We start from the raw sequence: 15631 nt of genomic DNA, 5'->3' as shown, positions 1-15631 counted from the left end.
TGGACAGAATCACGAAGGAATAGTTGTATTCTCAAAGAGTAATCTTACAAAATTACCAATCTACAGATTAGAAAAAAACTGGTAGTAATAACAAAGTTACTATTTTGGGAGATGTTAATTATTGCCCTTTTCAGCCCAAAGAACAAAGGTGTCGCCAGATCTATTTCAATAATTAAACAGATCAGGTCAATAAGCACTGAGGAAACTGGAATTAGTGAATCAAACAAAATCTAATAGAACCAGAAATTTATGAATAAATTAACAAACAAAAATTGCTTAAAGCAAGGTAGAATTCTAAAAGCAGGGAGTATTGCCATTTGTAAATGATGATCAGGAAATAGTTAAATAATACTTTACAAAAAATGGATTTTGGAGAGGAGGAACATCCTTAAAGTGCTTTAGAGCAAGATAAGCTACATGGCAATGAACGAACAGGAAAATCAGGACTATGTTTAGGATAAATTAGCTTTGCTAAACAAAGAGAAGGAAAGATAGCACAGCGTATCAGGATACATTCTAGAATCCTGGAGTCGGCACTTCCTGATGCCCTAGAAATTATATTTGAGGTTGCAGTGTGTGAATGTTGGTGTAGAGTGGCCTATGTAGCATGAAGAGAGACAGAGCTAACCTGCATTCATACAACTAGTTAATGGATTTGAAAGAGAAAATTTGAGAGTCTAAAAGGATGAAATTATCAGACATGAAGACAAAGAGAAAAGAGGAGCAGTCCCCATCACGGATTTCAAAAGGAACAACTATGCTCAACAAACCTCATATGTATGGAGGAAAAAGACATGGATCAAATTCTTGGACAGCCTTCCTTAACAGCACTGTGGATAGACTCTCAACACAGACTTAAATGGTTCAAGAAGGCCACCCAGCACCAATCTCTCTGGTGCAATGAGGGATAAGCATTAAATGCTGGTCTTACTTGTAATGCCACACCCCACGATAAGCTATATCACTGAAATCAATCCAACAATGTGCAAAGTTGCCTAGGTGTGCCCCGTACAAATAAAGCAGGACAAATCCAACCAAGCCAAAGATCACCTCTTCAGTCTACTCTCAATCATCAAAGTGATAGAAAAGGTTTTGAACAGTGTTATCAAGCTATACTTGCTTAGCAGTAACCTGTTTGCTGTTGCTCTGCCAGAGTCACTGAATTCCTTATTTCATTACAGCCTTGGTTCAAACATAGAACACAAGAACTGAACTCCAGAGGTGAGGTGACTCTCCTCAAGGCCATATTTGACCAAGTGTGGAATCTCAGAGACGTAGCAATACCATAGTTATAGTCAATGGGAATCAGGGGAAAACTCTCTGCTGGTTGGAATCATATGCACCGCAATGGTTGTGATTGTTGGAGCTCAGTTATCTCAGCCCATGAACATCAACACAGGAATTCTTCAAGTTAGTATCGTAAGCCCAATCATCTTCAGGTCCCTTCAAACTAGCTGAGAAGTGCGATGTTCACTGACAACTGCAAAATGTTTAGCACCATTTAGGGATCCTCAGATACTGAAGCAATCCATATGCAAGCGAATGTTTGTGGGTATGGTGCCAGTTGACCAGGCTGCTTTGTGGGTGGTGTCAAGTTCCTTCTATGTTGTGGGAACTACACTCATCCAGGCAAGTGAGTACCTTAGCACAATTGTGACTAGTGTCCTGTAGATGGTGAACAGACCTTTTTGGGTCATCAGGTGGTGAGTCACTCGCTGCGGAAGTCCTAGCCTATGATCTGCTGTTGTTGCCACAATATTTGTAGGACTGGTCAGATTTTGTTTCTGGTCAATGGTAATACCCAGGAACAGCTAGACAATATCAAAGCTTGTTGTGACAGGTGGCAAGTACCATTCTTGCCAGAAAGTGCCAATTAATGACCATATCAAACAAAAATCTAAACATCACATCTTGACATTCAATAGCATCACCAATTAATCCCATACAATCAAATTCCTGGGTATTACCATTGACCAGAAACAAAATCTGACCTGTCCTATAAATAGTGTGGCAACGACAACAGGTCACAGGCTAGGACTTCTGCAGCGAGTAACTCACCACTTGACTACCCAAAAGAGTCTGTTCACCATCTACAAGACACAAGTCACAATTGTGCTAAGGTACTCACTTGCCTGGATGAGTGTAGTTCACACAACATAGAAGGAACTTGACACCACCCACAAAGCAGCCTGGTCAACTGGCACCATACCCACAAACATTCACTCCCTCTAACACTGACCCTCAGTAGCTGCAAAGTGGAGCAACCAAAAGATGCTCTGCAAAAATTTACAAAGACTCCTTTAACAGTATCTTCCAAGCATACAACGACTGAGATCTAGAAGATCAAGGACAGCAAGTATATGGGAATACTACCATCTGCCAGATCCACCCCATCCACTCAACTGAGCCACCACCCTGAATCACTATTCCTTCAGTGGGCCAAAATTCTGGAACAGCCTCTCGAACAACACGGTGGAATATCTACACCAAAATGGACTGCAGTTGCTCAAGACAGTAGTTTACTACTATTTTCTCAAGAGCATTTAAAAATGGGTAATAAACGCTGTCCTAGCCAGCAACATGAATGTTGTGTAAATAAATAGAGAAAAAAATTCATTCAAATGAATTAAAAATAATAGAAGAAAAGCAGTGGAGATAATGTACCTGAAGGTTAGAAAAATCTTTTGACAAAGTACTGACAAAGTATTAAAAAGAAGAGAAAGTTATGCGGTATGGAATTGAGAGAGAGATGAAGTTAAAATAACAGAAAATTGGATTAAAGGCAGATCAGACAGGAGACAACAGAATTTAAAAAAATAAGAACAGTTTATGCAAAGAAGTTGGAAATAGATGGCGGTGCCCAATATTGTTAAATTCTGAGTGTATTACTATTCACTGATTTTAATATGGTGTCAACAAGCACATATAAATTATGCTGAAGCTGATGGAAGCATCAGAAGCTACTGGTATGACCTGGGAAAACAGGTTAAAAATGGCACAGAGAGTACAGTTTGTGCGTCAGGTGATATATTTTGGTTAAAATAAAAAATGTAATAATAATTATTCTTTGCATTGGAGTAAAATGTGCTGTGAAAGAGGAGGAGGAGGATTTGGGAGATGGTTGAGAAGATTTAAGGCAGCAATTCAATTAAGTGAGAGATTTAAAATAGCAAGCAAAAACAAAGTCTTTTCCACACAGTTGACAGCTGTTATGGCAAAACATGAAAACATTCTGAAGACACAGCAAAAATGTAGAATCTGTGTTCTGGTTCAATGAAACAGGAATCAAGTTTAGCCCCATGTTCCTACCTTTTATCCAGTGAGTTTCTAATCCTTAAATAACTGTCCAACTCTCAAAATTACTTAAAGAAAAATGAACTAAACACTTCTGGGAACATGATGGTGCATATTATTCAGGCCACTTGCTTACAAAGAGAGGGAATCATTGACATGAACAGGCTGCTTCCACGTTGTCCCTTCTACCACATTCACTGAATAGACAACAATCAAGATACTTTGATTTGTGGACTTTCTTACCTACTTTTCTTTACTTTATATCCAATTGCTGTTAGATATTACTTACCAGCTCAGGGTCTCTGCGACTCGCCAGTATGTTGCCATTTTCTCCAGAACACTGCTTATTTGGACTTTTCAAGCGTGGTGAACTCTCCAAAGGAGGTGGAGGGGGTGGAGGGGGAGGTGCTGATTTCTCCTTACTGGGAGAGATGGTCTCTTCAAACCACTGGCCAAGTATTGGTTCACTGTCATCATCTGTAAAGTATACATGAAAAGAAATAACACCACATGCATAAAGGCCAGATTAAATAACAAAAAAAACCTTTAAGAATGTAAACTACACAACCCACAAGTAGTGTGATTATCAGCAATTACAACTATCAAAATAGAACTGCAGACATTTATAGAAGGGAATCATTCTGCCCATCATGCCTGTACCAGCTCCCTGAAAGCAGTATCCCATTTCTCCACACCATTGTATAATTTTGCTTTTACAAATAGTTTTCCAGTTTGAAAGCGAATGAATTCTGTTTATGCTATCAGCTGCGATATGAACTTCCACACCCAAACTGTCCCGTATTAAAGAACATAACCTCTTCCTTATTCCATTGATGATGCTTCATCTCCTCCCAGCAACCAATTCATTGAGCAATAAAAATAACTTACTTCTTACTTTTTCTGACTTATTTCCAAAAGACTTTGAGCAACACTACCAGATTTGTTAACTTGGCTTTCTCAAAGTAAAAGAGCCCGGAGTTTATCTCTAGACTTAGGCTTATGATGTCACCAGATGGTCACACACCCATCCACTGGACAGAAATGTCGCTAAGCTGATTTATAAATCATTACATAGAAATAAAAACTTTTAATTTTATTGCAAAACTGCTACTATACCTCAACAATCTGCCTAGCATCTCAGGCAATCTACTAGATTAACTATCTTCTGTTTCACTGTGATGAACTTTCACCCTTCATTAGAACTGTACATAAATCTTGAGGCTTCTTTTAATACCTTGACTACTATCTTCTTCAGTGCTGCTGAAATCATCTTCATAATAAGTATTTGAATCAGTGGATGCACTGACATCACTACTCACAGAGCCTTTCCGTTGGCGTTGAAGAACACAAGCCTATGGAAACAAAGGGACAAAATTAAAAACAATTCCACTTCTTAAAAAAAATCAAATTATGTACATACTTGAGATAACACAACAACAACAACAGGGACTCGGAACGAAGATTGTTTAGTAAAAACAACGATAATCTTGTGATGTTGGGGCAATTTCTACTGAAGTAGAACGATCTACAGAATTTCAATATTTGAAAGAGCTTGAAAGTAAACAGTGCATTAAATTGTTCAGATAATTAAGGGAGAGACTGGACCTCAGTGGACTATTGAAACATAAAACACTGCAAGTGACTGACTATTGGTCTCTCTTATGATCTTGTATATTTTCCCAATGAACATAGGACCGTATGGAGAAAGATGAGAAGTGAGACTGGTTTTGGATTGTGTTATGACGTAGAGGTGAAACACTCTGTTAATTAAACCAAACACCCAGAAAAGCTCACCTTGCTATCTGTTAAAATAGGAGTGATAGAGAACTCCCAAATTCCACTATTTAAAGAAAATGACAATTTCTTTTTTTAAACATCAGAAGTGAACATTATACCACAAGTATTCACAATTTTAAGCCCCCCTTTGACTTAACCGATTATCTGCCTTGAACTCTATAACAATATGCTGCTAACTCTGTGGGACGCTACAGAACTGATTGCTGGGCCCCTTGCAGAAGTATTTGTCTCATCAATAATCACAGGGGAGGTGCCAGAAGACTGGAGGTTGGCTAATGTGGCACCATTATTTAGGAAAGGTGCTAAGGACAAGCCAGGGAACTATAGACTGGTGAGCCTGATGTCGGTGGTGGGCAAGTTGTTGGAGGGAATCCTGAGGGACAGGATTTACACACATTTGGAAAGGCAAAGACCGATTAGGGATAGTCAACATAGCTTCGTGCATGGGAAAGCATGTCTCACAAACTTGACTGAGTTTTTGGAAAAGTAACAAAGAGGATTAATGAGGGCAGAGTGGTGGACATGATCTATATGGACTTCAGTAAGGTGTTTGACAAGGTTTCCCATGGTAGACTGGTTGGCATGGTTAGATTTCATGGAATACAGGGAGAACTAGCCATTTGGATACAGACCGGACTCGAGGATAGAAGACAGGGTGATGGCGGAGGGTTGTTTTTCAGACTGGAGGCCTGTGACCAGTGGAGTGCTACAAGGATTATGCTGGGCCCACTACTTTTCGTCATTTATTTTAATGATTTGGATATGAACATAGGAGGTGTAGTTAGTAAGTTTGCAGGTGACACCAAAATTGGAGGTGTAGTGGACAGAGAAGAGGGTTACCTCAGATTACAACAGGACCTTGACCAGATAGGTCAATGGGCTGAAGATTGACAGATGGATTTTAATTTAGATAAATGCAAGATAAATTTGGGAAAGCAAATCTTAACAGGACTTATACACTTAATGGTAAGGTTCTACGGAGTGTTGCTGAACAAAGAGACTTTGGAGTGCAGGTTCATAGCTCCTTGAAATTGGAGTTGCAGGTAGGTAAGATAGTGAAGGCGGCGTTTGGTATGCTTTCCTTTATTGGTCAGAGCATTGAGTACAGGAGTTGGGAGATCATGTTGCGGCTGTACAGGATACTGGTTAGGCCACTGTTGGAATATTGCGTGCAATTCTGGTCTCCTTCCTATCGGAAAGATGTTATGAAACTTGAAAGGGTTCAGAAAAGATTTGCAAGGACGTTGCTAGGGTTGGAGAATTTGACGTATAGGAGAGATCGATTAGGCTGAGGCTGTTTTCCCTGAAGCATCAAAAGCTGAGTGGTGACTTTATAGAGGTTTGTAAAATCATGGGGACATGAATAGGATAAATAGACGAAATAGTTTCCCTGGGGTTGGGGAGCCCAGAACTAGACAGCACAAGTTAATACTGAGAGGGGAAAGATATAGAAGGGACCTAAGGGGCAAAGCTTTCATGCAGAGGCTGGTGCGTGTTTGGAATGAGCTGCCAGAGGAAGTGGTAGACGCTGGTACAAATGTAACATTTAAAATCATCTGGATGGGTAAGTGGATAGGAAGGGTTTGGAGGGATATGGGCCAGTGCTGGTAAATGGGAATAGCTTAAGTTGGAATCTCTGGTTGGCATCTCTGGTCGGCATTGACGAGTTGGACCGAAAGGTCTGTTTCCACACTGTACAGGTCTATGACTATAATTTCAAAACCACAGTCACTGTCTTCTTCTGTGTCGTCACACTTTCGGCTGCTGATTTCTCTGGGTCATCTTTCTTTTTACTGCGATTATGTTTCACATGAAAAGATATCTTTGATAGAGAGTGTTTTTCTAATTTCTTGGAGAACAAGATGTTAGTGGGAAATTAGGTGTCCAGTTTCTCTCTGACTAATTTTCAAAATGCCTGCATTTTGATACCTCCTCAACATTGTTTTGCCAATATCAAAACATTAAATTCAAACTCAATTGGGTTTTAGTAGCCTGGGGCATCATTGAAACTGATTGGTTAAATTCAATTTGTTGTCAAAACAACAACCAAAACACAAATATCTATTTCACATCCAAATGTTACATATTCTCAATTTTACAGTACTCTCTGGGATTTAGTCATATACACATCTAAGTTCTCAGTTCAGAACAGCATTCTCTCTTACAGGTACAGTGCATGCCTTCAACTTCATAACAATTGAAACAGGACTGTGTAGTACAAGCTATACAGTAGGATCAGCCCTGAATTGATCAAGAGAGAGAGAATGGTTTTGATATTATGTTTTTATTTAACACGGCTTCCAGGAAAAGCAGATAACCAGACTAGTTTTGAATTGATACGTAGTTTAGAGGGGGGCTATTGTAATGGTTTCATATTAGATTAATATGGTGATTAAGGAGAGGGTGGTCAGTGGGATTAGCTAAGATTTGATGTAGACCAGTTTGAGACAGCTATAGAGTGGGGTTAGTTTTGGATTATGTCATATTCAGAGGACAGAGTGGGGCAAATGGATTAGTTTGAGACAACAAAGGGCTGAGAAGAGATACTTGGATGCTGTGATGAATTCTAGCTTGGTTTTTCAAGGAGACAGCACAGACATTATATGCAACTTTATTAATTTTGTACTTTGCCTCTGTGGTATGAGTGATTACCTTTCTGTAAGATGTTGACAACAATGTGAAGAGCAAGTTGGTGAGGGGAACAGATTCGATCAGCCTCTGTACACGTTGAATAGATGAGCTCTGTGCCATGATATTTAGCTCTGCAGGTGGTCCATCACCTCTCCAGCCCTGTTGAAATTAAAGGTTAACCATAATGATGGCCTTCAGTAGATTAGTTTAACAATAGCAATATTCATCCAACAGCTGAAGAGAGTTCTCCCAGACATTTTTGTGGCCCAATATTTGTCCCTCAACCACTAGGGAAACATTGTCTGGTCAATATCTGGAAGTGTGTAAACTGGTTGTCTCGTAACTTATATTGCAATATTGCATTTCAGTGATTGCAATGCAATTTGGGATACAGGCAGGATATCAATGCAAGTATGTGTTGCTTATGATTTACACACAATCCTTTATACATGGAAACTTGCATAACGTTCAACCTTTAATCAATTTTACCCTCTAACCCCAGTGAATCCAAAGTAATACAGATACACAATCCTTTACCAAAAATTCCAAAAATCTGAAAAGCTCCAAAATTCAAAGTCTTTTCTCGTGGAGTGTGCAGCATCAGTCATGTCAGCATAACAAGGTTTGTTCGGCAGGCGATGTCCACACCCACTAGACCCACGTGGCAGTGCGGCCCAGCACTGGCAGGCGTCAATTGTGTATTTTTTTCCCCAGTGTTTAATTTCAGTGTCAAAATGCCAAAAAGAGCTGCAGATACTCCTAAGCATAACAATCTTAAAAAGAAAAGGAAGCATTTGACATTATAAATAATGCAGAAAGTGGAGTGACTGCAAAAGCTTGATTGTGACATGTCTGTGTGGCAGCTTACTGAAGAATATGATGTCTGATCTACCATGGGGCAAAAAATGAAGATCATAACCATTTGTTAATCCGAGTGGATTCAACAACGAACAAGTGAACGTATGCCACTGACTAGTTTCTTGGAATATTTTTTCTGGAAATAAAATGTCCTTGAATATTTATGGTCTATATATTTCACTTATCAGTATATTACTCCATAAATAAACTGCGGTAGTATTTCTAGTCTTTATTTATCCCACTTAGCGTGAATATTCATACGTTTTTGCTGCAGTGTTGATGTTTGATTACAGGGTGCTGCCACATTTGTTCCAAAACCCAAACAATTCTGAGTTCTGAAAAAACAGCTGGCCCTGACAATTTCGGATAAGGAATTGTGTACCTGTAAATATTATTTGCAAGACTCCTGAAAAGGTAACAGTGGTGTCCTCACATGTATAGTGTGGTGGGTTACAACAGGAGCTCTACTTACCCTGTAAAGGGCTTCCACTTGCAGATCCTGAAAGAGTGATGTCAATAGTTTGATAGCATGATTTGCTAGAACCACAGACAAGACGCCAAATCCTTGATGTCTGCAGCAGAAAACAAATCCAAAATTATATCAACCCTTCATAAAAAAAGTGAAGAATCGGTTTGCAGTATGTATGATCACTCGTTATACAGAAACCCATCATGAAAATGATCACACATAGAAAATGATTCAGATTCATTTTAGTTGCCCACATTGTGCAGTTTATTCCTTGCAATTTCCTTCGTAACAGAGATATGATCCCAAAACCCTGCCGGATTCTTTCTCGATATGAATGCCAATTCTTGGCACCAGTCACAAGCAAGAGCTAGAACTCACAACAGAGGTAAAAGGGCTCCAGTACCCCACCAATGTTTCAGAGCCCTCTGCTGCCCAATTTCAGAGATAAATTAGATTAGATTAGATTACTTACAGTGTGGAAACAGGCCCTTCGGCCCAACAAGTCCACACCACCCCGCCGAAGTGCAACCCACCCATACCCCTACATCTACCCCTTACCTAACACTATGGGCAATTTAGCATGGCCAATTCACCTGACCTGCACATCTTTGGACTGTGGGAGGAAACCCACGCAGACACGGGGAGAATGTGCAAACTCCACACAGTCAGTTGCCTGAGGCGGGAATTGAACCCAGGTCTCTGGCGCTGTGAGGCAGCAGTGCTAACCACTGTGCCACCGTGCCGCCCAAATGTAAACTTTGTCCAAACTATCAACAAGATAAAACTGAAATGAAAGAAAACTAAGTACAATTATGTAGCGAGATTAGAAAATGGAATGCTGGGAATCTGGGATTAAAAAAATTAAATTCTGCTCCATCAGCATCTGGAATATCTGGTCGCTAATGTGATGTTTTGTAAGAAACCTACCATCCACCTGTTCTGCTTTGCAGTTTAAGAATTCATTATTTTCATATGCAATTAAGCACATCATTACTATGGAATGGTTGATGAATAATTATTTTAGTCAAAAGTGTCATGCTGAAAGGTCAGGCAGTACCCGAGGAGCAGGAGAATCAACATTTTGGGCATAAATCCTTCATCATGAATGTTTATTTTAGGAATACTTATTTTAGGCTGGAACTGAAAGTGAAAGAGTTTGTTATATCAGTGCGTGAAACAAAAGCCCCTGTAAGAGTTAATCCTGGGTTGATCAAGAGAAAGTGATGCTCATGGAACTCTACATTCCAAGTCAGGGGACTCAGGTTCAAGTCCCATTTGTGCCAGAGATGCATCATGACATCTCTGAACAGGTTGATTAGCAATAAAAAAGGAACTGGGCTCTTACACCTGATAAAGCACTACCCATCAGGCAATGTTTTTTTTAAAATTTGCAACAGTGGTGATATGGTGCTAAATCAAAACATCCACACGTGTAACAGCGTCCCTGAGCAGGGATGGCCAAAAGGGGCCTTGATTGAGTTGTCTCAGTTACAAGTGGTGTAGATAGGAAGAAGCCTTTCCAGATAGCAGAGAGATAAATAACCAGACACAGATGTAAAATAAAGGACAGGACATTTACAGGGGATTTAAGAAAGAATTTTGTTTCACCCAGGGTTTGGCGGTATCTAGACCTCACTGCCTGAAAAGCAGGAACCATCACACTATTGTAGTAGTGTTTAGGTCTCACTTCAAGTGTCACAGCATACAAGGCTACAGGCAAAGTGCTGGAAAACAGAACAACAGCAGATTGGTGCTTGATGACTGGCATTGACAAGGTGGACCAAAAGATCTCTTTTGTGCTACATAGCTTAAATGGAATTTGAAAACTGCTGTGTGTTAAATTATACATTTAAAGTGCAAATCTCAATTTTCTGTTGCCTAATTCAATAGATGGATATTGATCTGTTAAAAACATTCAACGTTATGTCTCCCAGCCCTGATTTTTAAGGTACCTATAATTCTTAAAAAAAAAACTTATCTACAAATTCCTTACTGACCCTTTAACAGGAGCTAGCTTGGGGGATCCAGCTCCTTCCTTCACACGGGCAGCAATGTTACGGACTCGCAGTGCAGCTAGTGGGTCTTTTTCTTTCCCCTTGTCTGCAAGTGCTGTTGGACTCAGGTTCAGGATCAGGTAAAGGCTGTTTAGTAAACACCAGGCCCCCAATAATTGGAAATTCTGATAATGCTGGTGAGAGAAGACACAAAGCACAAGTCAGCCAACTACTGTGCCTAACTAATGCTTTCAAAACATACAGCTAATTTAATATCCCATGGTGTACTTTGCATAGAATGTTTAGCTACATTCAAATCCATCCACTGATTACAAGATAAAGAACTTCTTTCAGTCAAGTTGAATTTTAAACATTGAGGATTTTTTTCCATACATTGATTGTTACCATATATTGTAACATGTTTAATTCCAAATACTAAACTCTCAAATTATGAGTCTGAAATTCAGAAACACAAAAGTCTTACTCCTATTGATGAAAAGAGCATAGAGCAGAAAGGATATTTTGTAAAAAGGTTAGAGAAACATAAAATGATGTCCCTACATTTGCAATCATTCATTTTCATACAAACTTGCTAACACAAACAATTGATAATGTTGATATATGTAATAATCTATAAAGTCCTTATGAATTAGAAAACAAAATGCTTTTTAAATGTAATCATTCCTACGTGAACAAAAACAGAGGCATATTATCTGAAAGCAAACTGCAACCACTTAGTTTTAGTGGTGTTCATTTATCATGGTCGAAACTTCACCATTTAGTACAGCCATGGCATGTTTTACATCCAGTTCAGCAAAGGGATGGGGCCTGGTTTTAAGTCTCTTGAAAAAATGGGTTTCCATGAGTTGCTGTAAACTAACACTAGCAGAATTGCAATCCATCACAAAATGTAACCCAATATCCTCACCTATTTATGATTGGCAAATGATCTATTTCAATGCAGACTACAAAAAATAATGTGCAAGCAGAAGCATCGTATGTACTTTAGAATGAGATAAGACTTATTCACTTTCCAGACATAAAATTCAGCAGACTGAAGATACAGTGAAGCAGGACAAGAGACCTCGGCAAACTCTGCAGTCCAATAACATGCTATGAAAATAGCTACTGGATAGGCAGGCAACAAATCAGAGCAAATTCTGAACCTCCCTCTCTCTAAATCATGAAGCACAGCAAGAAACAAGGCTCAGTTGTTTTTTGCCTGAAGTTTCTACTCAACTTCCTCCCAAAATTGCTTGTTTAAAGATGCTACAATCTTCAAGAATTCAGATCATTTCACACAACAGTCTTTCACACAACTTTCTGCACTGGATACAGCAAAGGCTTTTGTCTGGCTAATATTTAAGCTGTTGTGTTCAAGGCCTACATAATAGAGCTCTCAATTTACATAACCAAACAACTTGAATACAAGTATGTCACTGACTTCTCTGTACGTATGCGAAAAATTGTCTGCCATTCCCACAAAAACAATACTAAATTTAACCAAATCAATAACCATCATATTATTAGCAGGGATGGGAAAACTCCTCAATAGTGCCATCAAGCACTGTATATTCACAAATAACCAGGTGAACAATTTGGAATGGACTAGAACCACTGACCTTCAGATCTCATTGCAGCTTTATTCCAGGCATGGACATAAGAGCTAAATGTAAAACCTTGAGTCAGGGAGTGGAGGTCCAAATGAAAGACTATCCAATGGTTGGAGTCAGAAGAAGGGGTAGCTGTTGGAGGCCAATCATTACAGCCTGAGAGCATCACTATAGGAAATTTAAAAAGGTGTAACCTCAATCCAACCTTCTCTGCCAAATGCAATGACGTTCTCCAACTAACCCTCCCTTCTGATCATAAGATTAAGAGTGCTCCTGTTTGCTACATGGGAATATGACAATGCTCAGATCCATTCGCCAACTCCTCTAAAAATGAAGCAGTTAACAAAGCTAGCTGAAGATAGGTTTCAGACATTTGCTGACAAATGTCAGGTTACATTGTGTCAAGTAAAATATGGCATTTAATTATAATTGCTTGTAAATATAAATACATTTTTAAATCTGTTAAATATTTTAATTATTTGCAATCACTATCTTGAAAGCCCAGCCATTAACCCATGGTTATCATTGCCAAGCCCAAGACAATCAATAACTTAACTTGGGATCAACCACATCAATGCTATGGAAGTTATATGAACAGAGGTTAGTATATGCTGATATCTCATTCTCGGTCTGATCCATCAAAAACTCTCCAACATCTACAAGTAGTAAAACTGGAGTCTGATACTCAACTTTTCTAGATGCAACATTCAAGTAGCTTAACACCATTCAGGATGAAACAATTCAATTTACTGTTGCTATAATTTGACTCATTATCTATCTCCTTCAGCTTCATGATTACAATGAACACAATCCCAGAGATTGAACAGCAGTAATTTGTCAATATGACTTCAGCAACCCCTATGTATTCTGAGGGGGACAAGTACAACAATGATCAATACTCCATCATCTAAAGTGCATCAATATCATTTTTGAAAAGAAATCTGCTGCCCTTACCCAGGTCAATACCAGACCCAAAATAATTTGGTTGACTCTTACTCTGTGCTCTGAAATGACTGAGCAAGCCGTTCATTTCAAGGGCAGTGAGAGCTTGGCAAAAAATGCTGGCCTTGCCATTAACATTGCATTTCATGAAAGAATAAATACCTTCAAGTCATATATCAACCTAACCAAAGGTGTATTTTCCTTCACTGCTAGTTAGCAAATATCCTGCAGTTCTCTACCTAACAGCATCAAGGAAGCAAAACTACCACAAGGCATCAAAACATTTTCAGAATGAGGATGGGTCTTGCAGACATCGCTAAATAAAATAAAAAAATAAAGCCTTTAAGAACCACCCTGGATTAGGGCCTCTGGAGTCAAACAAATATCTGATACAATTCAGAGTTATTCGTTGCAAGGGACACAAAGATATTACAAACTCAGGAAATAGCAGTCTAGATTTTATCACAGCAATTATTACATTGCATTTATCCGCCGACACAGAATATATGGCCAACTGTCCACCTCTGAATTGCAAAGCAATCTCGAACTTTCCTACAGCAAAGATTTACTAAATTCAACAATTTTTTTTCCTCTTGCTCAGTAAAACACCAAAGAGACTCCTTACCTCACCACCTGCACGTCGTGAGCTGTTAATTGCTTGCCCAATCATGTCATAGATTTCCAGCTGTAAATGATGAGTCATACATTAGTAATGTTCTCAGACAATAAACGCAAGCACTGGAGGGCTCTTGTGGGGCAGTGGTAATGTCCATACCTCTGAACTGAGACCTGGGTTAAAACCCCACCTGCTTCTGATGGTGTGTAATGACATCTCTAAACAGGTTGATTAGAAATAACTGCAAAAGTACCTTAAACCCAGCCTCATATCTACCGTGATTCTATGATGGGGCATAGGATATCTATGATAAGAAGCAGAGAAATGATGATAGAGAGCATCAGTTTAAGATACACACCAGGACAGGTTGGATAGGCTGAATGAAGATCAGCTGGGCCCTGATAGGAAATAATTTAATGAAATAAATATATATTACGTCAAATTAGAAAGGTCAACTAAATAGGCCAAAATCCTCAAAACCTCTGAGAGATGTTAGATATATATATACTGCAGTGGAAGACTATAAGGTATCAGCACATTCTTTTCATCACTTTGATTTGATCAGGTTCAGCTAGCACTACTGGGTCAATGTGAAATTACTTGAAGCAGTCTCAGTGTAGCTTTTTTGGGAAGAATGTTCCACATGCAAAAGATACAAAAACTTCCCTCACCTGGTAATTGTATAGGACAGACATGTTAATTTTTTTTTTAAAAAACAACTTTCTGGAAGTAAAGGGATCATTCAATCACAATGGAAGTGTGTGCACATAATTTAGTTAGATACCATAAATACTGCCTTCTTGGACATTGCCTGACAAAAACTATTATATGCAACCTTTATGTATTCCATCCAGATAGGATCACACTAACTTGTATCTCAGCAACACTGCATCAAACAAGTTAAAATAAATTACATCTTTGACCAGTCTGATCACTATTTAAGAACGTATATGCTACACATTTGATGGACTCAGCTCACTTATTCAATACTTACACATTTCTGTACAATTGTGGCTGCATCACTCTCATAGTCTTCTTCCTTACTGGTGGACCCAGATCGTACTTGCAGGCTGCTACCCACATGTAGAATAGCCATGCATGTTGCAACACTTACTCCTGGTGAGACAGAATACTGGGATTTAGTCACCTAACAAACAAAATTTGGATTAGACATCATCCCTCGAAAGCAACTTTCAGATGTGAGGTTTGTCATTTGTACTGTGCTGAGAAGAACAAATCAGGAACTTTAATAAAAGATTACTGTAGTGGAGACATGACATGGCAATATTGTCCTATTAAAAAAAGTAGTAAATGAAATTGACAAGAGAACAAAAATGATCTGCAAGTTATCAAGACAGCAGTAATGTTCAATAATCAACAACTGAATCGGTCCATAAGATGGAAATGAGGAGTGTGG

At 39.0% G+C, this 15631-nt stretch overlaps 1 protein-coding gene across 10 annotated transcripts in view; it reads right to left on the bottom strand.

Annotated features, from left to right (window-relative positions):
- The window catches only part of ubr4 (ubiquitin protein ligase E3 component n-recognin 4), a 198092-nt gene that overhangs the window by 159959 nt on the left and 22502 nt on the right, over positions 1–15631 (bottom strand). For all 10 annotated transcript variants that reach the window (XM_072586453.1, XM_072586462.1, XM_072586455.1 and 7 more), the window contains exons 9-15: positions 15209–15330; positions 14224–14283; positions 11047–11237; positions 9053–9152; positions 7744–7881; positions 4529–4646; positions 3584–3771 (exon numbers count right to left, since the gene is read on the bottom strand). In XM_072586453.1, the coding sequence (XP_072442554.1) occupies positions 3584–3771; positions 4529–4646; positions 7744–7881; positions 9053–9152; positions 11047–11237; positions 14224–14283; positions 15209–15330 (917 nt within the window). The remainder of the gene's footprint in view (positions 1–3583; positions 3772–4528; positions 4647–7743; positions 7882–9052; positions 9153–11046; positions 11238–14223; positions 14284–15208; positions 15331–15631) is intronic.

Source organism: Chiloscyllium punctatum, chromosome 16, assembly GCF_047496795.1.
Source record: "Chiloscyllium punctatum isolate Juve2018m chromosome 16, sChiPun1.3, whole genome shotgun sequence".
In the NCBI taxonomy this organism is placed as follows: domain Eukaryota; kingdom Metazoa; phylum Chordata; class Chondrichthyes; order Orectolobiformes; family Hemiscylliidae; genus Chiloscyllium; species Chiloscyllium punctatum.
Note: the sequence above shows the minus strand (reverse complement) of the source record. Positions and strands in the feature narration are given on the sequence as shown.